This window comes from Cloeon dipterum, chromosome X, assembly GCF_949628265.1.
Source record: "Cloeon dipterum chromosome X, ieCloDipt1.1, whole genome shotgun sequence".
In the NCBI taxonomy this organism is placed as follows: Eukaryota; Metazoa; Arthropoda; class Insecta; order Ephemeroptera; family Baetidae; genus Cloeon; species Cloeon dipterum.
In genome coordinates, this window is record NC_088790.1 from 27,885,222 (window position 1) to 27,910,218 (window position 24,997).

The following is a 24,997-nucleotide window of genomic DNA, read 5'->3' on the forward strand; positions in this document are numbered from 1 at the left end:
AGTGGTTTTAGGTCGGTTGGGATGTTTTTGTTCTTTGCAAGGCTTTCCGTAAACCGTTCTGTTTTTATTTTTTTATTATTGAAATATGCAAAGGTCGCTTTTTCAGCCACGCCGAATGCGAACAAATAATGTCGAACGCTGTTAATAGGGCGTATGATCACATTCCGTTAATTAAGTGGCCGTGATTTCACTGGCAAATGAACATCAGCAAAGCAGAGCGAACGAATGGATTGTTTCCCCTCAATTTGTGTGTCGCGCGTAAGCAAAAGCAAACAAATAGATGCTCCTCTTTCGCACGATGAACGTGGGTGCACGTGTAATCCTCTTTAGAGCAAAAGTAAATAGCAAAGCATTGTGGAAAATTTATTCCAGGCGCGGTCTCGACACACAAAAAATGTTTCGAGGAGTCTGCGAATGTTCAATCAACTTGGATTTGAGATTTAAAAAGTTCCTTTTCTTTAAATATCGTGCTTCTCCTTTGAGAATTTTCTGCGAGGTCAATTCCTCGAGAGAATTCTCGTGTAATAAAAGAAATTTCTGGCTGATTGATGAAGCTTGCTAAGACTTCCATCCCTTTCAATATGGTCTCCTTTGGTGAAGCGCGGGCGTCAATATCGCAGCGAACGAGACTCGCGACGTATCTTTGCAATGTGCAGTATTACAGAAATTAATTTGTTCTACGGTGTGTTATATCCCAAGCGGCGGATATTGTTGCTTTGAGCAGGAAAGTTAATTCATTGGCACTGAAATATCACAAATTGCAAAAGTTTGTATCAGTGGAGGAGCACCTAAAGCGCGGAACTGAAAAAAATAAGAGGAAACAAGATTTTTTTTTCATTTAGCGCACGTGATTGGTGCAACCGAGCGAAAATTGTTGCGCAGAGAGACGTGGATCAGCGTTCTAAATTTAAGTGCTGCTGTTGCACGTGTAGCAAAGTCTTGTGCTGAATGATCAATCTCGAAATGTGAGTTGATTTTAACTGGGGTTTTGTGTAGCGTGAAATTCACTTTTATTTTTAAGATCGATTTAAAATGATTTTCCCTCTGGAGAGTATTGTTCTTAAAATTCTTAAAAATTAAGTGATATGGATATTAAGGTCGTCGATTGTGATAGGTTATTGATTAAGACAAAAATAAACCATTATATTTTATTGCCATTATTGCGTTAAAATTTTGGTTTTATATTTAAGTCATGCCAACAGTTTCCAGCGAATGAAAATTTCATTTTATTATTTTGTTGTGCATTTGACGGCCGTTAAAAAACCTTTAAAATTTTTTGGGAAAAATCAAAATACCGAAAATTAAGCTAATTTATTCAAGAATCATCTCAGAAAAAATATCTTCTTCATTTTAATAATTTCTATAATTTTTAGAAGCAAACTCGGACTCTGCACTGAATCAAGGGAAAATATTTAGGTATGTATTTAAATGCCTGGAAACATATTTCGATTATTTTATCTGTACGAAATGTGCGTTCGAAATAAATGTTTCAAAATTAAGTTGAATCGTTAATTTAAACTTTTGGAGATGAAATCATAGTTTAATACCGTCAATAAAAACATTGTATTTTCGTGCATAAATTAATTAGTAGATTTCAGAATGCAAAACTAAAACGTCTCATTAAAATTAATTAAAAATCAGAAATTCAAAATGTTCGCTTTTTCGGAAAATGGCCCTCCCTTTAAAATTTCTTCTAGCTGAAATTATACGGAAGAAAGGTGAGTTAAAAATATGGTATATATTTCCATTTTACCCGCAATTAATTTTTAAATTAAAACCAGACCGGTAGCATAAATATTTAAATGCTAAAAAATAAAATCTCTAAATAGGAATGAGAATAATTTTCCTACCAATTAAAAAAATATTTATTTCTGTTACATAAATACTCCAAAATATTTCACAATTCTATTTCGTAACGCACAACAATATTTGCATCTTGTGCAGAAAACCACTTTTGCTCTTAAATCGAGACTCGATTTCTTCGGCTGCGCAGTACGGAGAGAGACGCTTGCATAAATGCGGTTCCGAAAATAAACGCGCGTGTGTTGGATAAAGTTGTCAGCAGCGAGACGGTCCGAGGGCAATCAAAGTGGAAGGATCATGGGAAAAACGTGTCCGCGTTCGTTCACTCACCAAGAGTCCGGCGACGGGCGGAGGCATCAGCGGGCGTTGCGGAGCGGACGGCGCGCGGCCACAGAGTGTCTCTACCCTGCCTGCCAGCCTGCCTGCGCCCAAACGCAGACACGGGAGCATGCGCCCCCCGGCCCCCTCCGGCGCCGCTGCCGCCTCCGGATCGCGGCCCAGGAGCGGCGCGCGGACAAAAGCGGACTTTCTTTCACGTCTTTTATACGCTGTTGCTCTTATTGTCCAGACCGATTTCGGACTCGGTCAATGCCGAATTGCTATTCTCATACTCCCCTTTGACCCCCAGCGCTTTGTCCCGCATCGTCAAATGGAATTGCGGATTGCTCCCGTGACTATAAAGGGATGTTGGGAGTCGTCTCGATGATTAAAAATGTATCAAACAGTGAATTCAGCTACAACAACAGTGTCTCATTAAAACTGCAACAAATGCTTCCTTCAAGTGTGTTTCTTTGATCAAAGAAAGCACTTCACTCTTGTTTATGTTTGCGAGGATGCTGTGCCGTTTTGCAGCAATTTCAAGCTGGTTGCGTACTCCAGGCTCTGTAATTAGAGCTAACCTCTTCATTACGCGAAATGTTCCTTAAGTGCTTCGCAATTAACTGAATCGTAAGCAGGGTTCGCCAAATCCCCATAAGAAATATTTTTTCTCAACACCCTAAATTTGTTTTGTTGATCTTAAAGTGGAATGATACTGGGCAACAATTGAAAATTATTTAAATTGTTGAATGCCTTAAACAATGACCGATAAACAATTTGTTCAACGATTTGCAATAATAAAAAAAGACATTCCTACAATAAAAATTCAAATTTTGCCAATTTTCTGCAAAATGAACAGTGCTTGAACACATTTTCTTGGCATATTCCGATCCCTCTCGTCGAGATCTGTCCAATTGTGTATGCCACTTATTGGGGAAACTCTTGGTTTTGAAATTAAATCGGATTTCAAGTAAGGAGACAGCCATTACCATTTGAAAAGCACGCTAACTTTGCAGCCAATTTTCTCCAAAAATTACAGCGCTTCTTAGGTCAATTTAGGCTTTAACTGAATTCTAAGGGACGAGTTTATGCATTGGTAACAAGCATTTTCCAGGCTTTTCTAGTATCATTCCTCTTTAATTTTAATTAAGAATCATCTTGTATGATCTCCTAAATCAATTGTTGTTTGCTCATTTCTTTGACTGTTCAACTGTTCAAGGAAAGGAATGCTCGGCGCGTTAAAGCGGAGAAAGCAACATCAGCACTGATTGTTTGGCATAATTTTCGCGCGTGATGTTTACATTTCCACGTGAACGTGTTTCACTTTCGACGCCCATGCAAACGCCTCGCGAGCGCGATATATCTATTTTAGCGTGTTCCTTATTCTCTGCCAAAGTTGCGAGCGCCGGGGAAGGAAGCGCGAGTGGAAAAATGAGATTATTTATGTTCGCTGCAGGCGGAGGAAGGAAAAATAAGGGAGATATAATCCAGGTTGAATCAAGTGCAAACCAACTTTTGATGACGTTTGCTGAATGGAATTCCGCCGCAGAGAAATATGGAGAACAGAGCGAGATGCAATCTGGTTAGCCAACTTTTCTGAATTTCAAATTCACAAAGTGGAATGGTTGATGGAGGCATAATTCGTTTTTAAAAAGAAAGTTGCTTCGGCGCGGCATCATTAGGATCTATTAGGGGAAAAATATGCCTCGAGTCCTAAAATAAGATTACATTTATTTGGTTCTCTTTTCTTCTTCTTCCGCTTGCATGCGTCGCGACCAACTTTCGCTGCAAAAGTTTGACGTTTAGCGTCACCGCTCTGCTCCCTTTGAAATCTATTCCCATCTCAAAACCTGTCAAACTCAGACGACACATTAACAATTCGTGGACTGGAGATCAAATGAAGTGTGATATAGAATAATAAATAATCGTCGTTCTTAAAAGTTTAGGAGCAGATGATGGCATAAAAGTAGCAATGCAAAATTCATTTAAATCTAACAATTTTAAAAAAAACACTAACAATTAATCAATATTCAAGAAAAGAATACAACAAAATTTTGCTTGTATGAGTTTTCAAAGATTGCACGTTTTCTAGTTTATTTTTCTATCTTGACTTTAATTTTGTGTCAAAGGAGAGTTCTGAAACCTAAAATTTTAATTTTTTAAATCAGCCACTATTTTCTTTCTCTTTTTACTTTCGTATTGGAACCGACATTTCTCTTGGTAAAGATAGTAGTGACTATCTATTGGAAGAAAAATATGCCTCGTGTCCTAAAATAAGATTACTTTTTTGGTTCACTCTTCTTCTTCCGCTTGCATACGTCGCAACTATAACTTTCGCTGCAAAAGTTTGACGTTTATATAGCGTCACAGTAGTAGAGACTATATATTCTTAATTGTTGGTCATTCGTCTTTTTGTATTAATAACACAACAAACAACTATCTAACAATCTACCTAACAACCTGGAAACGGGTTCCTAGTTTTATGGCCTTTGAATAAAAAATGTTGTACAGAAAATTTGTGAAAATCCTTGTTATCTTTAATTCAAATCCTATACAAAAATTGGGGAGGAGCTCAAATTGCCCAGGTATTGTCGTTTAAATTTGCGAGTAAATTGGCTGTAAAGTTTGCATGCTAATCAAACGGCGCGCACTGTCTCCCTATTGAAAATCAGGATCTCTTTCCACAGTAGGGAAATTCACCTCAAAATTTACACAACACCCCGTTGGATAGATCGCAACAAAAAGGTGAAAAAATGATTGATTAACTGATTCTTTTTTCAGTCCTGTGTCTATTTCTGTACATTGTAAAATAAATAAAGTGCAATTGTTGCTGAATCCCGCAAATAATAGACTCAATAATGAACCACTTTCTATAGCCAGCTATGCAAAATGTTCTTTATTGTTGTCCTGTAAAGCTTCACTTTGGAAGGGTTTAATTAATTAATTCTTATTGAGTGAACCGTGCCCATCTCACGTTAAAATTTTCAGTCAATTTGCCTGGATATTCACACGTTGACCTTGCAATTTCGTATAGTAATTAATTAATTAACGTTGTACATAAATAAAATCAAGTAAAATTAGTTTTATCTTTTCATATTTTATTTTTGAATTTACACAAAACAATACATAAATTCTACAATAATAATCATACATACTCAGCATCAATATACAAACTTAAAAATAAATAATGGGGGCGACACATAAATATAAAATGCATGACTTTATAAAGTAATACAAAAGCAAAAATGTAAAAGCTGCTTTTCAGGATTATTTTAGAAAATTTGGAATTTAAAATTCTTGAGGTTAGGAAAATGAACGGTCATTAGGAGTAAATACACAACCAATACACATAATGATGGTATTACAAGCGGTATACTAAAACGCAGCGGCAGCTAATAAAATTAAAAGTCGTCAACTCTCGCAAATAAACATTAAAAAGCCAAACCCCGCGTGCTCAGTCTGCTTTGAAATAAAACCCTCGTCGAGAGGGAACGCGCGTCAGCACTTACACAAAAGTGGCAAGTATTCCTGCAAATAAATGTAATTCGATAAGGCAATCGCGCTCATTCAGACACACGTGCGTGGAACATGATTTTGGCATCTGAGCTGTTTTTCCTACTCCAGTTTCGATTCCACTTTTTAAGCAACAAACAACAGACGCGTCCATTAAATTTGGATCGATATAGATTTCGGTCGGTTAAAATACAACAACTACTATCTCGTTATTAATTATTAATTAATCACAGACGGAACACACATCACTGTGCTTTAATAGTGTGGTATGCAGTTCGAGGCGGCGCCGCCAGAGGGCGGACGCATTCAGAGAATCCACGGCTGCAGCATCCGCAGGCTCAGCAGCACGGCCAAAAAGATGTAGCTCAAATGATGGCTTGCCGCTCCACTCGACACTTTGTCTTTCGGGGGTGCTGAAATTTAATTTTTTAATTAATAATTAAGCTCCAGAGTGAAAAGGTCCGTAAAAAATGTTCATAACAGAAGAGGATTGTATTTAAAATTAATTTATTTAATACTAATGAAAAAACAAACCACGTAATTATATACCCGTGTTTAGCTATTGCAGATAATCAGGCAATTATTTTAAAAAGGAAGTTTTCCGTTAGTTATGGACTGAAATTAAATCAGTTTCCTCAGTTTTACGACTTGACTGACGGCTTTGTCCACAATTTCAAAGAGCAAATTTTTATTGCAGTTAAATATACTTCATCAATCACGCGATTGCATTAAAAACCATAAAAACACGAAGCAAATTGAATTACATAAAAACTTCAATAGCACGTGAGAACATAATAAATAATATCGTACCAGTAATTGTCTTCCAGGGTTTTGTAGGCGTCGGCTGCGGCAGTTTGCTGCCCGTGTATGGCCCATTGGTGGTCGGCCTGTACGGCCTCTGCGACGGAGGCACCCTTGTTGGATATGTTGGGGTTGTTCTTGGCAGGCACGATACTGCTGTGAAAATGCCAAAAAATTGGTTAAATTTTCATCGTTTTTATTCAGCTAATTTTTCTAGAAAAATCCAAAGCGGATCTACATGACAATAAAGGACCTTGCGGAACGGAAATAACTGGCAATGAACTACTGAACCGATCCCGTTTCCTGTTTCAGACGCGAGCTTTCGGTGGTTTTGATGTTGCAAGTTTTCAAAATTTTCGGTTATGTAACGAATAAAAAAATTCAGACCTTTTCCTTGTTTCTGGAGTTTCATGCCTTTCATTTCGACGTCCCACACACGGGCGCAGTGCGGGCCGGCTTCCATGATGATGATCGCAGAGTCGGACATGATTTTTCCAGCGAAGCATTCGTAACTGTTGCCGATATCCTTTCGCTGCGTGTAGGTGTAGTTGTGGCCGTTCTCCTGCCACTGGCCCAAACACCTGTACTCGCGCTCTGCAAAGCGTAAAATTGCGGTTTAAAATTGATGAGGCAATATTGGGTAATAGAGAGGACGAAAATTAAAATTAAAATAAAACGGTGACGAGATGCAAAGATGGGCGGTGTAAAATATTTAGCTAATTAACATACAAAAGCGGTGCTTTACACGTACAACAATGATGCGCATGCAGAAAATATACAATGTGTTACAAAATGAAGTGAGTAAAATAAAAATGTGAGAAAAGAGAAACGAAATTTTAATTTTTCCATTCTTCTGCTAATTTAGTTTCAAAATTAAGTTTATTATGGGCTGACAGGGCAACTCTGCCTCAAATCAGCACAAATCCATAAAGTAATTTATTACGAAACAATTCACCAGTTGCATAAACCCTAAGTTTTCGAAGCCGCCAACAGATGGCGCCACAGTAGACTTCCGATTTTAAGGCACTTCCGCTGCGATTTCAGACTCAATCTAGCTACTGTGCGTTCTTCAATTAATTTGCTAATTTTTGACGTGCTGAAAACCAAAATCGGTTCAGCCAATCGCCGTAGAATCGTGAAAAACTATTTTTTGAAATAAAAAAATCTTTTCCAACGTTTCTACGGCGAATGGCTGAACCGATTTTGGTTTTCAGCACGTCAAAAAAAAAGCAAATTAATTAAAAAGAGCAATATAGCTAGATTGAGTTTGAAATCGCAGCGGAAATGCCTTAAAACCGCTTAAAACAAATTTTTAAGAAAGTTTGTGGTTGCGCCATCTGTTGGCGGCTTTAATAACTAAGGGTTTATGCAACTGGTCAATTAAGGAAAGAATTTCAATGCGAAGAGAGATTTTAAGGCGTATATTAGGGTTACAAATCTCTGATTGAAATTTTATTTATTTTTTCCATTATTGAAAAATTAGAAGTTATTTTGTGCGGAAAAGTAATAATTTAGCAAACTGATTTATCGCAGGTTATTATTTCCTTTTCCATCAAATTTTATAATCTTAATTTAAATACGGAATATATTGTAATGCAAGTTTTGATTAATACAATTTTATCACTTGTCTAGGCTTTATTCCAGGAGGAAAAAATCCAAATTTTACAAGTTGACACTGTTTAGATTTTTTTTGTCACCCAAATACTCTCTCCCTTTCCTTCACGTCTCTGAAAGACTTAGAAATTTTAGAATTCACCATTTATTTGATTTTCCTTACGAATTCTAAAATATAAAACTTCGTTAGCTCTTTTGAAAAGAATAAGTTCAATGCGCAATAAAAACGGTTCTCATTATTGGTGCTGCCTGCTGCAAACAATTTAGGTGCTGGAACGGAAAAAAGCACTCAAACACACACACGACCAGTGGCTGGTCCGTTTTGTCGCGCGGACAAGTACCTTCTCTCTTGGTCGGAAAGGGGTTGTACCTCACCGGCGGTCTATAAAAGGACGGCGGAGGCGGGGGTGGGGGCGGAGGCAGGGTGGTTTTGGGGGGCGGCGTGACCCACGTGGCCCGGCTTAGGTTGCCGTGGGTGCGCGGAAAGGTCCACGGATCGTACACCTCGCCGTCCGCCTCCGGAGGCGGCGTCGGAGGCGTCGGGGGCAGGGGCAGGTTGCGCGGCTGCAGGTGGTCGAAGCGGCTGAAGCCGTAGCCGCCGTACGAGCGCGGCTGGTACTGATAGCCGTAATTCGGGATTGGATAGCCCGAGTTGTCGTACTGCTCGGGGTCGAACGGGGGCCGCGAGGGGGCCGCCTCCGGAGGCGGCAGCTCGTCAAACAGCTTCTCGTGCGCGGGGTGCGGGAGTTCGGGAGCGCTCGAGGAGGGTGGCTCCGTCGGGAGCGGGGTGGTGGTCGGCGGGGGTGTGGGGGTGGTCGAGACGGTGGAGGGTCGGGGGTCGGAGATGTGGTAGATGCGTCGCGGCTGCTGCCGCCTCCAGCGAGACACGCCGCGCGTTGCTCCTCCAGCTGCAAAATGTTAATTCAAACCCCGCGATCGCCAAAAGTTTTTTTTTTAATTTGTTATTGTTTTGGTTAGTATGACTATGCTTGCTGCATGGTTAGTTTTGTTATTAAGAAACCCAATTTTCTGTTATTTACATGTTGTGGATTGTGCTAAACTTGGGAATTTTAGTTTTATTGTAAAACTTTTTACTAAACAAATGTAAATGTTTAAAAACCTGACCGTTAATTTAGTTAACAAAAATGTGGATATGTTTCTAAAAATCTATTGAAACTTTCCCAGAACAATAAATCCCCCCAAATTAAAAATAAATGATTAATTTTTCACCTTTAAAGATAATTCAATTTTCCATCAATTTCCGCGTATCTACACTGCCCTTTCAGATTCAATCCTGCCACTTATGCATTCTTGATGTAAAAAGATTTAATTTGATGAGCTCAAAACCATAATGGGTTCATCAGATCTCTGTAGAAACGAGGCTTGGAGTGAAGAAATAAATAAATTTACAAATATTCAATGGTTGACCGTAACGGTTCCATACAGAAAATAATTAAAATGGCCGAATAATAACCCAAATAATTTTTGTTTTTAGAGATCGATTCTTTGTTATAAGCTGAAAACAATATCTGTCTCTTTCATTATGTAAAAACTACTTAACAGTCTCGGATTTTTGCCGGAAAATTGAACTAAAATTCCCAAGTCTAGCTGTTCCCTGCCCTTTTGGATTTGGGAGTTGTTGCGATTGCTTACCTTCGAACACGTCGGCCGGCATTGTACAGTCGTAAACGGTGAAGAACATGATTTCAGGGTTGTTGCAGTCCGAGTAAAGCCTTGCACAAAGACGGTCGTTGTCTGGGAGACTGCCAAGAAACTCACCGGAAATCGGGCATGGTGACTCCTGAATGGTGTCGATTTCTAGACAAACAAAATGCCAAACTGATGGTTAACATTGGTCTTGCGAAGAAGATTTTTAAGGATGAGAATTTTTCGGGGGTAAAACTTACTTCCATGGGTTTGCCAACCATTTGAAGAGTGGTCGAAGGCATAGTCCAAGCACATGCTCCCGTTGAACCTGTCGCTGGTGATTCGGCCTGCAATAAATTACGTAATAGGTTAGCAATTTGCTTTTCTCCCCGCAGGGCGTCTGCGCTCTAGGTATATATATTCGCATATATGCAGAGAGATAAAATCAACACAAGCTAATTTCAGATTTGCTGCGTGGGTTCCATGACTCTCTCGATATTATTTCTTGCACGTGTGTGTTTCTTTTTCACTTTCGCTGCTCGAGCGGGCCGAACATCCTCGCGGAATTTTAAAAGCAATCCGCGCGAGCAGGTATGTCGGAAAGGGTATGGATGACGCCTACGCGACATTCTGTGTGCTGGGTGCGAGGAGAACACAACCCAACTCAAATTGGACGACGTCCAAATTAAGAGACAATATGAGGTGGACCGGAATGAAGGAACACGCACACGCGGAAAAAAGTGGCTAAACTCACTCATTTTCAGCTCCATCACGTTGTTGGCCCGCCTCGTCATCCACATGCAGCTGTACCGGTCCTCCCCACTGAAAGATGTATTTCGTTTAAAACTATTTTCTCTCATCTAGATTAGATTTGAGCTAAAATTATTTAAAAGTTTTTCCAAGTGAAAAACTAAATAGGATCTGATTATTTTAGATCAGGAGAATCTACAAATTTATTTTATGTAACTTGATTTACATGAAATAATTGACCAGTTGTATAAACCCTTAGAGTTCGAAGCCGCCAACAGATGGCGCCACCGTAGACTTTCGTAATAAATTTAATTTAAGGCCCTTTCGCTGCGATTTCAGACTCAATTTAGCTACTGTGCATTCTCCACTTAATATCCTTTCTTTTGACGTAATGAAAACAAAAATTGGTTCAGCCAACCGCCGTAGAATCGTGAAAAGCTATTTTTTGAAATAAAAAATATTTTCCAACGTTTCTACGGCGAATGGTTGGACCGATTTTGGTTTTCAGCACGTCAAAAGAAAGCAAATTAAACGAAGAATTCACATTGGCAGGATTAAGTCTGAAATCACAGCGGAAGTGCCTTAAAACTAAATTTTATATCGAAATTATACGGTGGCGCCATCTGTTGGCGGATTTGAACAACTGGTGAATTTACAAAATTAATTAAAAAAATAATTTTTCTTCTTCTGAGCAAAACATTTCAACTATGGTCTCGTTGTGGCACCAACTGTGCTCATTTCACGATTAATTATTTTACTAACCACTGGTTTCTGGTGTAGATGCCGAACTTTTCGCTGTTTTCGCCCATAGCCGGTCCGACGCATTTGATGTTCGAGACGGAAAAAGACTTCTGGTCGCGATAGGTGAGCTGGTTGCCGTTGACTTGCAGATTCTCCCAGTGTCCTTGTGCCCATCTTGGGAAGCTGCAATAAAAGTAATGAGCTCGACCCGCAATAAATAACCCCGTGCGTGCTCGTTTATTTCTTTCTTTCTTTCGGCGAGCACCCGTCGGCATTTTAATTTGACCTGCATCCGCTTTTCGGGCGTTAAATCACGCGCAGTAATTGAAAAGCCCCTGCACGAATTATACGAGGCGCGATTTATGTGTGTGGGTGCTTTGACCTTTTAGTGAGAAGTTTTTAATGTGTGCTCAACGTGTTTGTTAGAACTTGGCAAATGTTCTTTGATTGAATTATAATCAAATCTCAGGAAAAATTGTTGGGAGACGTCAGCTACTCCTGCAACTTCGACCATTTTTCATACTTTTGAAAAATCATTTCATCGTTTAGTTTTAAAATGGACTGACCAACTTAAAAAATTATTTTCTTGATATTAATTTTTTATCATAATTAGCCAAAACTGGAGAGCTTGAACTTCTTTAGTTAAAACCAAGTGGATTTGAATAAACAAGGAAATTCTAATTCCAATTTGCGAGGCGAATTTTTCAGCATTTACGAAAGAAAATCTTTTCGCAACTAGAGCGATAAATAGCAGGATTTAATCTGATATATGAAAGGGACTTAAATTCGGTGTAGGCATTAGTTAGCGTCTTTGAGCACTAAATGATAATTGCAATTTATATTCAAACTTTTTAACCCAACATTATTCCCTGTTAAATTGTCCAAAGTCAAGATTGTTAACATTTATCTTGCCAACTTGTAACATAATGAATGGGAAAAACTGTCAACTATATCGCGCGACGGCAGAAATGATGCTGGTCATTATTAGCCAAAAAAACAACATCTGGGATGAAGACTCACCTGCAGGAGCTCTGCTCGACGGCGTCCGGCCAGCGGGTCTGGGGCACCGGGCTGAGCACCATCGTCTCGTGGCCCCTGGTGGCGCTGACGAGGCCCGTGATGCAGGTCGAGTCGCCCGAGAAGGCCATCCTGATCACTCCGGTGCGAGAGTCCTCCTCGTACAGCTGAAATTTATGCAAATTGAGCAAACGTGGAGGCCAAACACACAGCGCTTCCTTTGAAACCAGCGCAGATGTCTATCTAAAAAAGCGTAAAAAGTGTGTTTTGCGAGCGCGCTCTGCCACCGGGGAGGCTTGCCGCGCGCGCGGAATGCGCCTTAATTGGCGTTTAAAGCGTTTCTAGTTTGGTGACATATATTATCATCCTTCGTTTTACGCGGAAAAATGACCCACACTGAGCACTGGAATGGAATTTCGCCAAATCGGGAGAAAACTTGGACACTTATGTAAATAATGTGATGATTAAATCTGCACCAATTGAGATTCAATTATGTTATGATGTGTAAGTAATTATTAAAAGTAAAGCGAAAACTATACCTAATACACAACGATGTAAATTAAACCAGTAGTGATTTCTAAACTTTATTACCGGGGACCAGATTTGTGCGACGCGCAGACAATGGCGCGAAAAAAGGGTCACGTGAAAATGTGAGAAAAGAAGCAAGCTTTCGTCAATATTGTGACATTATTTGTATTACTTGTATTAATTGTGTCTTTCGGATCGTAAAAACAAACTCTTGACACTCGTACGGCAATCCAAAGAGAGCTTTTTGTTTCCCACATTCAGACGCCATCTTGGATCTGCGCAGTGCGAACAAATTTTATCGCACATCTGGACCCCGCTGTAAACCTTGATGAAAAATAATTTTTACAAAGTGTAAATATAGAAAAATGTTGTTCTATACATTGTAACCATTAATAAAAACAAATCGAAAAATAATATATAATTTAATTTTTATTTTCCCATACTCGGAACGTAAGGAACACGTTTGACAAAAAAGACCCCGCTGTGCTCGCACTTGAAAAAAAATAATGTGTGTATCCGCGGTGTTTGTGAACCGTGTTTTGCGAATTCCGAGAGCCGCCCCAGTGCAAGAATGCGAGTGTGACCACGCCTAAGCCAGCCTCTTTTTCCTTTGCGCGTAAATAAATTACCCGGCGCGTTCACTCACACACACACACACACACACTCTTACTGGTCTTCTTCTCTTCTTTATTTGCGTCGGATCGACGGCGGCACGACCACTTGTTTGGAAAATTACAAGGGCCCATCTCTCTGGCGGCTCGAATAATTGCGCGCACCGCAAACATGCTCCGAATGCGAATTTCGCACTTGGTCCTGCTTTGCTTGTTAACTCTCTCGCGTCGATTTTGCACCGCTTATACACGTGTATTATATTATTAGAGGCTACTATTATTTCTGGGCCAGGGAATGGAGTCGACGCAGAGCAAAAAATGAAGGTTCTGCTATTTTGCGGAATTTTTTGATGATGACGTTTATTTTAAAAAGTGCCAAATTCCCTTGCCTCCAACGCAAACTCCTCGAAATTTTCATACAAGACGCCATTAAATATTTTTAAGGTCTGAAGTAGAATAATTAAACAATAAAAAAGCCTATTTTCCTTAATCCTGGCTCTTTGTTTCAGCAACGGAGAAGAGAGAGAGAACAAATATTTGCGTCTGGGCAAAAAGTGCCGCGGGTCTCGAGCATAACAAGCGGCGCGATCGGGCTTTTCCATAATTTTGCGTTGAGCAGTAATCTTTTTGGGGCAATTTGCAACTCATTTCGCAACAACTTAATCCACTTTTCATGGTGAACTTATTCAACTATTTGCATTGTGTTGTTTTACGCGCGCACTGAGTTGAATTTACTTGTAACATCAAGTGCACGAATGATTAAATTATGCAAAAATGCTGATTTAGAAGCTTTTGCAACAGGTGCTTTTAAATTGGCTATTGAGCCTTGTTAAGTCCAAGGCGCAACATGTAGTGGATTTTATTAACCATCGAAAAAGGGAATATAATATTTTGTGCTCAACAGTTTGCAACAATGTTTAAATTTTACTTCAATAGTTATAAAAATATGTAATTTTAGATTAAATGAAAGACTTTAATAGCATTCAAACATACTTGCTGATTTTCTAGGAAATCAAAACAGCACTTTTCAGATTTTATTACAGGTTTTTCTCAATTTAAAAATTATTTTTTAAGTAAACTAAAATCATTTCTAATTTTCTTTTAACAATTATCTGCTCAAATTAAAATATTGTAGCAAATGATCGAGTGGAATGTTGGTCGAGCACGCGAGACGCGGGCAATTATCAAATTCAATCTGGCTGCGTGCGCGAATAAAGTGCGAGCGGATCGCTAATGAAGTTGCAAAGCGTCATATCAAAAGCGAAATTTATGCGCCCCCAGCTGCCAAGCGCGAGTAGAGATCGCGCCGGCTGACAATTCCGAACACACACTCACTTCTTCTCCGCGAGCCCATAAATTGCGGCCGAGATAAGCAGCGGAAAGGACACTCGAGCGATTTTTTATTGTCCTCGACCATTAATAATAATATATAATGCGAGCATCGAAATCCCCAGCTCGTAAATCGAGAGCGGCGGTGATAAAAATTCATTATATGCGCGCCGACCGGTTTCTCTGCTCCTTTTAATTTTATCGAATTTCGATAAAGCTGCCCACTCGCTACATTTCTATATATTCAAATCGCCTCCGCCGCCGCGGCCGTTGCTGCTCTGTGTTTAAAGAAATGACGGTAATTAATAAAAATAAAAACCCGGCAAGCAGCGACGCCTTCGTTTCTGCGTAATCTTCGATCTGCGGGGAAAATGTCACTCGGCCAGTTTGCCAAGCCACCGCACAAGTGATCATGTGTGTATGTGATCAATAATTACACATTTATATTGAATGTATAAGGGGAACGGGTAAACACTTACAGCGCATCGGTACCGCTGCTTCAGATCCAAGCCCTGGCGTTTGTCCATCAACGCCAGGTACCTCTGTCCGCCTTGTCCGGCCCAGTGTCCCAAGCATTGGAACGTGATGTCTGAAAATTGATTCGAAAATTATTAGCAAAATCTTATCTAACTGATTGTTTTTAAATTTAATTTCTTCGCCATTTTATATCATTGATTGTTTACAAGCTGAATTTTCTCGAATAGTTTTTTAAATAATAATTTTAATAAGTTTTAATTTTGACTGACTCGAAAAATAGGAAACAAAATGTTTTACATTTCCTTTGAACGGGAAAGTTTGTAATGTGTGGACTAATGGATTAAAAAAGGTACATATTTTAAGTTTTTAAAGAAGAATGATACTGCGAAAGCCTGGAAAACGCTTGTTTCCAATGCATAAACTCGTCCCTTAGGATTCAGTTAAAGCCTAAATTGACCAAAGAAACACTGTAATTTTTTGAGAAAATTGGCTGGAAAGTTGCCGTGGTTTTCAAATGGTAATGGCTGTCTCCTTACTTGAAATCCGATTTAATTTCAAAACCAAGAGTTTCCCCAATAAGTGGCATACACCGTTGAACAGATTTCGACGAGAGGAATCGGAATGTGGCAAGAAAATATGTTCAAGCACCGTAAATTTAGGAGAAAATTGGCAAAATTTAAATTTTTACTGTAGGAAGCTCCTTTTTTACTATTGCAAATTGTTGAAAAAGTTGTTTAAGGCATCCAACAATTCAAATAATTGTTCCCCTGTATCATTCCACTTAAATACCTTAATTTATAAAAAATTCTTGCAATATTTTTAAAGTTTTCGCATAAGATAAATTAATGTTGCTAACATTTTGCACAAATTTAGCGCGCAGAAACAACCGTGAGAGAGCCGGAGGTGTTGGAAAACTCAGTGGCAATTCTATTTTTATAAATATTGTACTCTGGTTGCCGTCGCATTTTGACAGGCCATGCGGATAGAAGATGAAAAAAAAACGATATGGCGACCCGTTCCATTAGCGGCCGCGGCAAAAAAGTAATTAAAATTCGCAAAGGCGCCGCCAGCCGGTCCAATCAGCGAGCTAATTTTGCATCCCCAAAGATTAATTAGCCTGCCGCGCGTCGATTGACTGCCGAGGTTGATCGATCTTTTTCCGAATATCCGACGCAAAAAAAGCCGTTTTCCACGGAGGGCGGCACTTGTTTGCTTTTTAATTACGATTGGAATGCCCAGATAAGCCTGCCTCCTCTGAATTAATTATCCCCGCTCACGTCACTCAAACGCAGAGGCACTCACCGTGGTCGTGGAAGGCGCACCGCCGGAATTTGAGGTTCAGCTCCGAACCACTCGGGCAGTTGTTGAATTGCGAGGTTGAATGTGGGCACTCGTAACTGTTGGCTTCCGCCAGGTTGTAAGTGAATGTGAACTGCCCACTGATTGGACAGAACTCCTGCGTGATCTCCTCTCCGGTGATTTGCCTCGTTTCTGGAAAAATATGAAATTGCAATTTGAGGGAAGAAAAGAGGAATGATACTGCAAAAGCCTGGAAAATGCTTGTTGCTAAAGCATGAACTCGTCCCTTGGGATTCAATTAATGTCTAAATTGACCTAAGAAGCGCTGGAATTTTTTGAGAAAATTGGCTGGAAAGTTACCATGCTTTTCAAATGGTAAGGGCTGTCTCCTTACTTGAAATCCGATTTAATTTCAAAACCAAGAGTTTTCCCGATAAGTGGCATACGCCGTTGGACAGATCTCGACGAGAGGAATCGGAATATGCCAAGAAAATATGTTCAAGCACTGTACATTTTGGAGAAAATTGGCAAAATTTGAATTTTTATTGTAGAAAGGTCATTTTTTATTATTGCAAACTGTTGATCAAATTGTTTATGGCATCCAACAATTCAAATAATTGTCAATTGTTGCCCAGTATCATTCCACTTTGAGATAAACTTATTTCATTTTTGATTAAATTCAAGATATAAAATTGAAACTAGTATTCAAATTTCCCTTTCGTATAATTAATAATTTATGGAGTAATACCATCGCTGAAATATCATGGTAAAAATATTACTCTTTTCAAAATCAACCACTTTTGCCTGGTTTCATATTTTGTTTTGTATTTTAAGCATGTATTTAACTTAACATTAACATTCTTCTCGTCAATGACCTTGTTCTCCCATTATTTTAAGCTCTTATACACATTCTAAATTTTCTGCACGATTTAATTTATTTTTAAATTCAAATTTAAAATATTAATAACACTAAATGTAACATGATATTTAAATAAACTTTATCGAATTAAATTAAAAAATGCATTTAAATTAATTTAACTTTGTTGAAACAAGTTTAATTCTCTTTCCCGAGGCCATTTTTAATACACAAGCACCGCTTCTTGATCGGCGAGCGAGTGTAGCCCACGCAAGGCGGCACTCAAACAAATGTACTCGGCACACTTTTTTGTCAAAAGCTGCGCTCGAAATGCCCGATTTGTCATCACCCTTTCATTGTTGTCGCCTGCATACTAATGAGCGTCACAACATAAACAACAATGCGTCGCGCGCACACACACACACACACACACACAGAGACAGAGAATATATGTATGTAATCGGGGAGAGCGATTACTCGCGGGCTCTACTACATTATAATAACACCGCCGCGCGTACACAATAATGACTCTCGTCGGGCAGAGAGCACACACGGAGATGCACTCTCAGCCAATTGTACATTTTTTCGTCCCAAACCATTGTTTTCTGTGCGCACTGTGAGAAGAAGAAGAAGAAGAGTATAGAGGAGGAATGTATGTATGTATGTTGGTCGCTCGCTTGCTCGCTCGGCGGTCATTAATATTCACGTGGGCACTCGTGTTCGCTGCGCCTCGCGAATAAAACAAATAAACAAATCACCGCGGCCCCAAAGCAGTCGCGGATCTCGCGCAGCAGTCGATACAAAAGAGGCGGGACTCGCATTTTTGCCCGATCTGCCGGCCAACAGTGAGTAAGTAAAAGCAAGCAAGCAAGCACACACGTTGCTAAAAATAAAAATATAGCTCCGAGTCTGGTTTTTGTTCGGATCGGTTTGTTTTGCGCCTTTTCAGCAGAAAGTGATTGAAAAGGTGCTAAACAGTGAAGAGACGAACCACCCAAAATAAATAAAACCAGCATCTCATCAATTTTAAAAATCCACAAAGAGAAAAAAATTAAAACAATTTAGGTTTTTCGAGTTTTGGTTAGGTGTTTTTTATACTTTTACTTGCTTATAATGCACTGTAAAGATTACATAAAATTTAAAATGAAATAAATTTCAAAAATGAGATGAGAGGAAGCAAAATATTACACTGAATAATTCCCTCGCCGCACTGAGCCGGTTTTTTTAATCAACGTTACTTAGTCAATAAATTATTCCGTCGCAACATCAATATTCTTATGTCGAAATTTCCTGCTCCCTGACAGGAGCAAAATTTTATCTTGAAACGTTGGGAAATTTCAAATTTTTATATCGGAGTTTAAATTTTTGCTCATGAGAAAATCTTGGCAGCTAGAGAGAAAAATCTAGTTGGTTTTCGACAAATTAATCCTTTTTTGCTCTCGATTGCCGTTTTCAGAGTATGAAAAAAATGCGTGTTGCACATGTGCGTCTTGGAGCTAAAATAGAAAAAAATTGCACAGAAAAATCCCTTTGAAGATCCGTTTTGCAGGCAAATTGCCTTCCCGTTTAATGGGGCATTAATGGGCCACAAAATTCCCGTCTGCAAGTAAATAATAGGCAAAGCAGTCGGGAATTTACGCGCCTTCACGTTAAGTACGGTCATAAAAACGTTCAGTCAGGTGAGAAGAGCGAGGTTAATTTCCGTCCGTGTCATTTTTACTCTGGCCGTTTCAAAAATAAAAAATAAAGAACCCGGCAATAATTCTCGGGTTACTCTCTCTCTGCTCACACCTTGAATGAGCATTTCGGCTTACTACACTTGGATTTGCAGCCGACAACAAAACCCCTAGCCTCATTTTATTAGCATAAAAATCGGGCTTTGCGGCGTTAATAAATAACGACGAGCGTTCCGTTCGTCTGAGAGTGAGCGAAACCCAAGCCGCATTGGGTGAAACTCTAGCTATATCTGCAGCAGTGTGTCTGCTGCTCTTTTTGTGTTATTATTTTTAACTCGGGCTGCTGCCTTTTTATTCAAGTATTGTCTCGAAAGAAAAGTGGACCTGGTGACACCAGAAAAGTACGGATAAAATATGTCGCTGGATACGTCTCGGATTTCACAAAATAAGAGCTTTTTGTCTGGCGTCCAAGTCGAATTTAATCAGCGTAATCTGACACCAACAGAGAAAGAGTCAGATTGTAATCGAATAAATTAATTTTGTTCTTTAACAAATTGGAGCAATATTTTCATCTAAAATTTTTAAAAGGGAACGAGATTGAAACAATAATCTTTTACTTAAAAATTAATTTTAACCAGGGCAAGCTCGCGGCTAATATTAAAAACAAATTGGCTTCGACGCATTACAATTTTATGCCTCCGTTTCCGTTATCGTTTATTTTTTTGTCTTCATCGAGACGACTCCTGAATTATGAATTCCACGAAAGCTGGCGTTATAATATTACGTTTTATACGAAAAGTCTGGACACCTGTTGCCAATCAACTCATTCACGAAAAAACACGCGCTTTTTGGGCCGAGCCGCGCCTTTTGCGTGAAACACGATCCGATGAGCAGCGAGCGCGTGGTCCAAAAAGCGGCGGAAAGCACCAGTTTTCGTTTCCAGCTCGTCGTAAAACACGTTCGGTTTGTGTGTGTTCGGCCGCGCATCGGACCGAATTATCATAAAACACACACTTGGATTCGCGTGCTGCCAACGTCGGTCGGTCGGCCAGTCAGCCTTTTTATATTTACGGCGGGCCCGCGGCCTTTTTGATATATCGTGATTCGGAGCGGCAGGTAAAAGAGTCGTCGCTTCTGTTTCTTCAAAGCGTCGAAAATATTCTCGTGCAAAAGACCGGAAATGGGCTGCTGAAAGACGAGCCAAACGAGACGCGAAATTAATTGCCCTGGCGAAAACAAACTGTGAAGGAAATCGACGCCTATTTTGTTTTCAGGCACCGCTGACGCACTCGCGCCTGGTGCGAAAAATATTTAAAGGAGAGCGAGGAGAGATTGATTTATATACACACACGTTGTTAAATTTCATCATGTCATTTAATTAGAATGTGGCGAAATGGCGGAAAATGGCTCAAAGACTGGCCAGATTTTTATTCTGAAATATCCGCAGATTTTTTAATGGCTAAAAACAGGAGTCAAACTTTTTTCATATTTGGAAAATCTGGAAACTTGTTATTATTGTTTCGCACAGAGCTTTTAAAATCCAATTATAATGTTTGATCTTCAAATTGGAGAATTTTATCGAATGGGCTTTATTTACTGTTCCTTTTTCCCAATTAAAATCAGTCACAAAGACAAAAAAATTGTGTGATTAATGTAGAGACTTTGGTATTTTTATTTTCCAATCGATTTTAAAATTAAATTTATCAGTAATTTGCAATTATTCACAAGTTATATTCCACAAAACGAAAAATAAAATTTTTCACAACCAAAATTTTTAGTGTAAAAAATCCACAAGTTTCCCAGAACTGCAATACAATTTTTTTCTAGCTAATTGTAAAACTAACTAACATCCACTTTGAGGGTTCGATGATTTTTGTTTGCGAAACCCAATTTTAAAAGCTGTTGGGAGTGTGCTTAAGAAAGACCTTCCGAGGAAAACAAATAAGGCACTGCATTTTACGACCAATTAACATCGAAGCTCATTTAACAGCCGTAGCCAAATTTGAAATGCAAATCTTGAGCCTGAGCCTGAGAGAGATTCGTTATTATTTGCCGCAACCAGTTCACCGGGCTTCTTCTTCTTTTTTTTGCTCCTCCGTCGGTGCAATATATACACTTTTTTATACGACTTCTTTTTACAACCACGGCGGCAGAGGCAGCAGCATTATGGATTTTGCGGTGAGGCCACATCCGGAAATCTAATACATGCCCGCAGTAACAATAACGCGCGCTCTCCAACTTGTCATTTCCACCCGACTGGGTAATCCGCGCGATGATTAAGACAAGCGGAGGAAATCGGAATAGAGTGCGCCGCCGGTGGGTGGGCTGCACCCGAAATTCCTCGCTTTTGTTTTTGATTGATCATTCAGAGAGCGCGAGAGAGCGCGGCGGCCGCGTGCGGATTGCTCTGCAGCTGCGCTTCTCAGTCAGATTGATTCGTCTCTCTGCGCCGCCGTAATGAGAAGCACCGACGTGAGAGGTCACGGACGAAATGCACACGAGATTTATGGAGACTCCTCTAATGTCTGAATCATGAGACCGTGAAGGTAATTGAAAAATAAATCTTTTTGATAATGCAACCTTTTGACAGTTCCGCTCGGAACGTGCGTGGAATCCTCATAAAACTGCAACCCGAGATTTTCTACGAAAGAAAAAGAAAAATATACACGTTGGTTCTGCAATAAGAGAAGGATAAAAGGGTCGACTACTTGAAATTTTGACCGCAGCATTGTTCTTGGTTTAAATTAATTTTATGGCTTTTGATGAAATGCGTCCGGAAGTATTATGTTTTTAATAGGAATTTTCTCTGATTCTCACAATCAGCCGCTTAAGTAATTCCGAGGAAACGAAATTAAAAAAAGTGGCAAATTTTCGTTGCTTTTAATCAGTCTTGCTGAAAACCAGACTGGCCAACGAATCTTTTGCAGGGAAATGGTTTAGTTACGCTAATTGTAGAATTGAAGAATCTTCCAGTTTTTAATCTGCAGTGTCTCGACAGAGAAAACAAAAATGGAATTTTTTACAGTGAAAATACTATTGTTGTTAAGGTGGAATGATACAGGGCAAAAATTGAAAATTATTTGACTTGTTGGATGCCATAAACCATTTGTTCAACAATTTGCAATAGTAAAAAAGGACCTTCCTACAATAAAAATTTACATTTCTTGAACATATTTTCTTGGCATATTCCGATTCCTCTCGTCGAGATCTGTCCAACTTATTGGGGAAACTCTTGGTTTTGAAATTAAATCGGATTTCAAGTAAGGAGACAGCCATTCAGACTTTTCTTAAAGGTTCTAATTTATTTCCCTGCGAAACTCAAACGGCTAAGCTTGATTTTCAGTGACGGCAACGTCCAATACAAGGTCCAAAAACGAGGTTTAAAAATTTAATTTGTGTATCCTTCAAAATAACTGTTCAAAATATTTTTATAAACAAAAGAAATGACGTTTTAATAACGAAAATTTCAGTCTAGACCTTGATTCTCCCGACTGAGTTGAAAATAAAAATAATTCAGGTGCGCATCCTGCCTGTATAGCTGTACGTGTACCCTTGTCAACCTCAACCTGTGGTGCACGTTGTTTTTATTCAATTTGGAATGATTCGCACGTAAGGCAGGCGTAATTATGTTTCCCGGAGCATTGTCTGGCGTGGCGGCGCGCGGGATGCTTTAATTGCCACCGTGCGCGCACACCTGATGCATTCCTCGGGCCCGCTCTTGCTCTCGAGAGTGAACGAGTCATTATCTCGCGGGGCAAGAAGAGCAGCAGTCTGGAATAACTTTTCAAACAAAACAAACACACAAGGATGCGCCGAGGCAATTTTATTGGCGGCCGAACGAGCGAGCACTGTGTCGCTTTGCATACCAATTATATAAGGCTATTGGAAGCCGCTTGCTTGCTTGCTAATCGCGCCAGCAAATCGCTTTCCGATGAATTTTTCAAACTCTAACCGGAGGAGAGTGCGCGGAATTTTAATTGGAGCCGACGCACGCGGCACTGCATCTCGTGTTACGCGGCCCAACCACGGGCGCCCAAGGTGCGGCCGCGGCGACGCCACTTTTGCTCACTTTTATGGCACAAAACACGCCCAAAAAGACGGGAAGTGCGTTTCAGCTGAATCGGCAGAAAAAAAAAACATAATAATAATGAATGGGCCGAGATGCGAGATGATGCTGGCGGTGGTATCAGGAAAAAAATATCTGATACACATCTTGATGTAACAACGTTAAAATTAAACAGTTTATTTATTCGCAACTGGCAGGAAAATTTAATGACATTTTTATAAATACATATTTTTACAAGTAATTTGCGTGTTTATTACTCATTTACATCTTGGCTTTATCTTTTGAAATGTGAAACGATCTTAAATTGCAAATATTATTCTGTCCACAATTTTAATGAGCTCTGTATACATTAAGAGATTTTAATTCCGAGATTGTGCCTTTTTAGGTCTGTCTACATAGTAAAATAAAATAATAAATTCATATGATAGGCTGTGAGTTTCAATTTCAAGAGAGATATTAGACTATTCCTAAGGGGGTAAATAAACTGAAAATTGGTATACTGTTTTTTAAAGACGAGTTTTTTAACTTTTTCAGGCATAACAGACAGTAAATGACTTTTCTACTGAGGCAACAGTTGAATTTAGTTCAGAATTTATTTTTTAACTACTGAGATGATTTTATATTTCTTGAAAATATTTATTTTTTAACCAAGAATAAAAGAGAATGCATGATTAACAATATTTTGTTTCCAATAAGATTATTTTTAAACAATACAATTTAAAATATTTAAAGAATAAATATATCAGACTGGATTTTTTTGTACGTTTGCACGGATTGTTGGTCAATTTAGACGGCAACCGACTTTTTAAGATACTTTCATGCAGTTATGGCAGTTTCTCTTGTGATTCAAATGGAATTACTAGCATAATTCGTGCTTCTTTAATGGTCCCTTAAAGTCTGGAAGCCCAGAATAAAAAAGCCGTCCATCTTAAAATCACAAATTGGTGTTCCTTCAGACCTCAACAAAATTTTATACCCTTTAATTAATTCATTTGTGTGATGATTTCTTTTTTGAGACGATGGACTAAGACTAAAACTAATTTAAATAAAAATTAAATTGCCTTTATGGCTCCTCGTATTTCTACCATTTTTTATTCAGAATGATATTTTCTATGACTATAGTTTATTCGTCATCCCTCGTTGAAAACGTTATGTTATAATAATGATTTCATTTGGCATCGTCACCATTTTGGGTGTCGTCGCTTAACACCAGTTGAAATTATTCAATTCCAGCAGCATGACGTTGGTGTGTGCCGAGAATTAAGAGCCGTGTACTTGTTCGTATTAAAATGCGCACACATCACAATTACTCGCGTGTATATAAACGTCGTACGTATATTATAATGAATAATATATGCGTGTGCGGGGCGTATCAGTTTGCAGCTCAACAACAATAATACACGCGTCCAGGTACGAATGCATGCATGTAGCTACAGAAAGATAGTATTCATTTCGTTCTTTGTGTGGCACGCTGCCTGCCGGAACACAAAATAATGCGGACGGACCGGTGGCGTGCATGCATATGTGTTTGCCAAAGAATCACGACGAACGAGTCTTGTTGGGCCGTCATGCAGGTGTATTATTTGTGGGAGCTGTCTGTTCCCGAGACGACTTTATATTGTTTCTGAGTGAATTGAGAGAGAGAGAGTGACCTCACCGTGTCCGCCCTCCCATCCCATATCCACACACTCGAATACCACATAGAGACAGACTTTAGGCTAAACAATCGTCGGAAAACACGCACGCAAAGTGTGCTGACGGCTCTGAAGCTGAAGGGAAAAGCTCAAAATTCTGCTTGAAGTGTTTTAATTAATATTTGAAGACGCTTCATGACTGACAAAGAGTAATTTTGTAGGAGTAAAAACATGTTGTTTAAATTAGTATTAATGATCTTCACCGGGGCGCAGATATGGCGGCTGGTAGAGTGCGGCGGGAAAGTTTCAAACGTAAA

General features: G+C 39.3%; 2 protein-coding genes across 3 annotated transcripts in view; both read right to left on the bottom strand.

The window, feature by feature from the left end:
- The window catches only part of LOC135946873 (calcitonin gene-related peptide type 1 receptor-like), a 38,895-nt gene extending 36,675 nt beyond the window's left edge, over positions 1-2,220 (bottom strand). Inside the window, exon 1 of the mRNA XM_065495316.1 lies at positions 2,134-2,220. Coding sequence (XP_065351388.1) covers positions 2,134-2,160 — 27 coding nt within the window. The 5' untranslated portion in view covers positions 2,161-2,220. The remainder of the gene's footprint in view (positions 1-2,133) is intronic.
- A 2,978-nt stretch (positions 2,221-5,198) lies between these two features.
- The window catches only part of LOC135946249 (uncharacterized), a 44,110-nt gene continuing 24,311 nt past the window's right edge, over positions 5,199-24,997 (bottom strand). Inside the window, exons 4-13 of one of the 2 annotated variants that reach the window (XM_065494383.1) lie at positions 16,452-16,640; positions 15,152-15,261; positions 12,208-12,371; positions 11,209-11,370; positions 10,451-10,518; positions 9,957-10,043; positions 9,703-9,867; positions 6,823-7,029; positions 6,445-6,588; positions 5,199-6,047 (exon numbers count right to left, since the gene is read on the bottom strand). In XM_065494383.1, the coding sequence (XP_065350455.1) occupies positions 5,941-6,047; positions 6,445-6,588; positions 6,823-7,029; positions 9,703-9,867; positions 9,957-10,043; positions 10,451-10,518; positions 11,209-11,370; positions 12,208-12,371; positions 15,152-15,261; positions 16,452-16,640 (1,403 nt within the window). In that variant the 3' untranslated portion in view covers positions 5,199-5,940. Of the gene's footprint in view, positions 6,048-6,444; positions 6,592-6,822; positions 7,030-9,702; positions 9,868-9,956; positions 10,044-10,450; positions 10,519-11,208; positions 11,371-12,207; positions 12,372-15,151; positions 15,262-16,451; positions 16,641-24,997 lie in introns of both variants that reach the window. The other variant, XM_065494382.1, reaches the window with a different exon arrangement.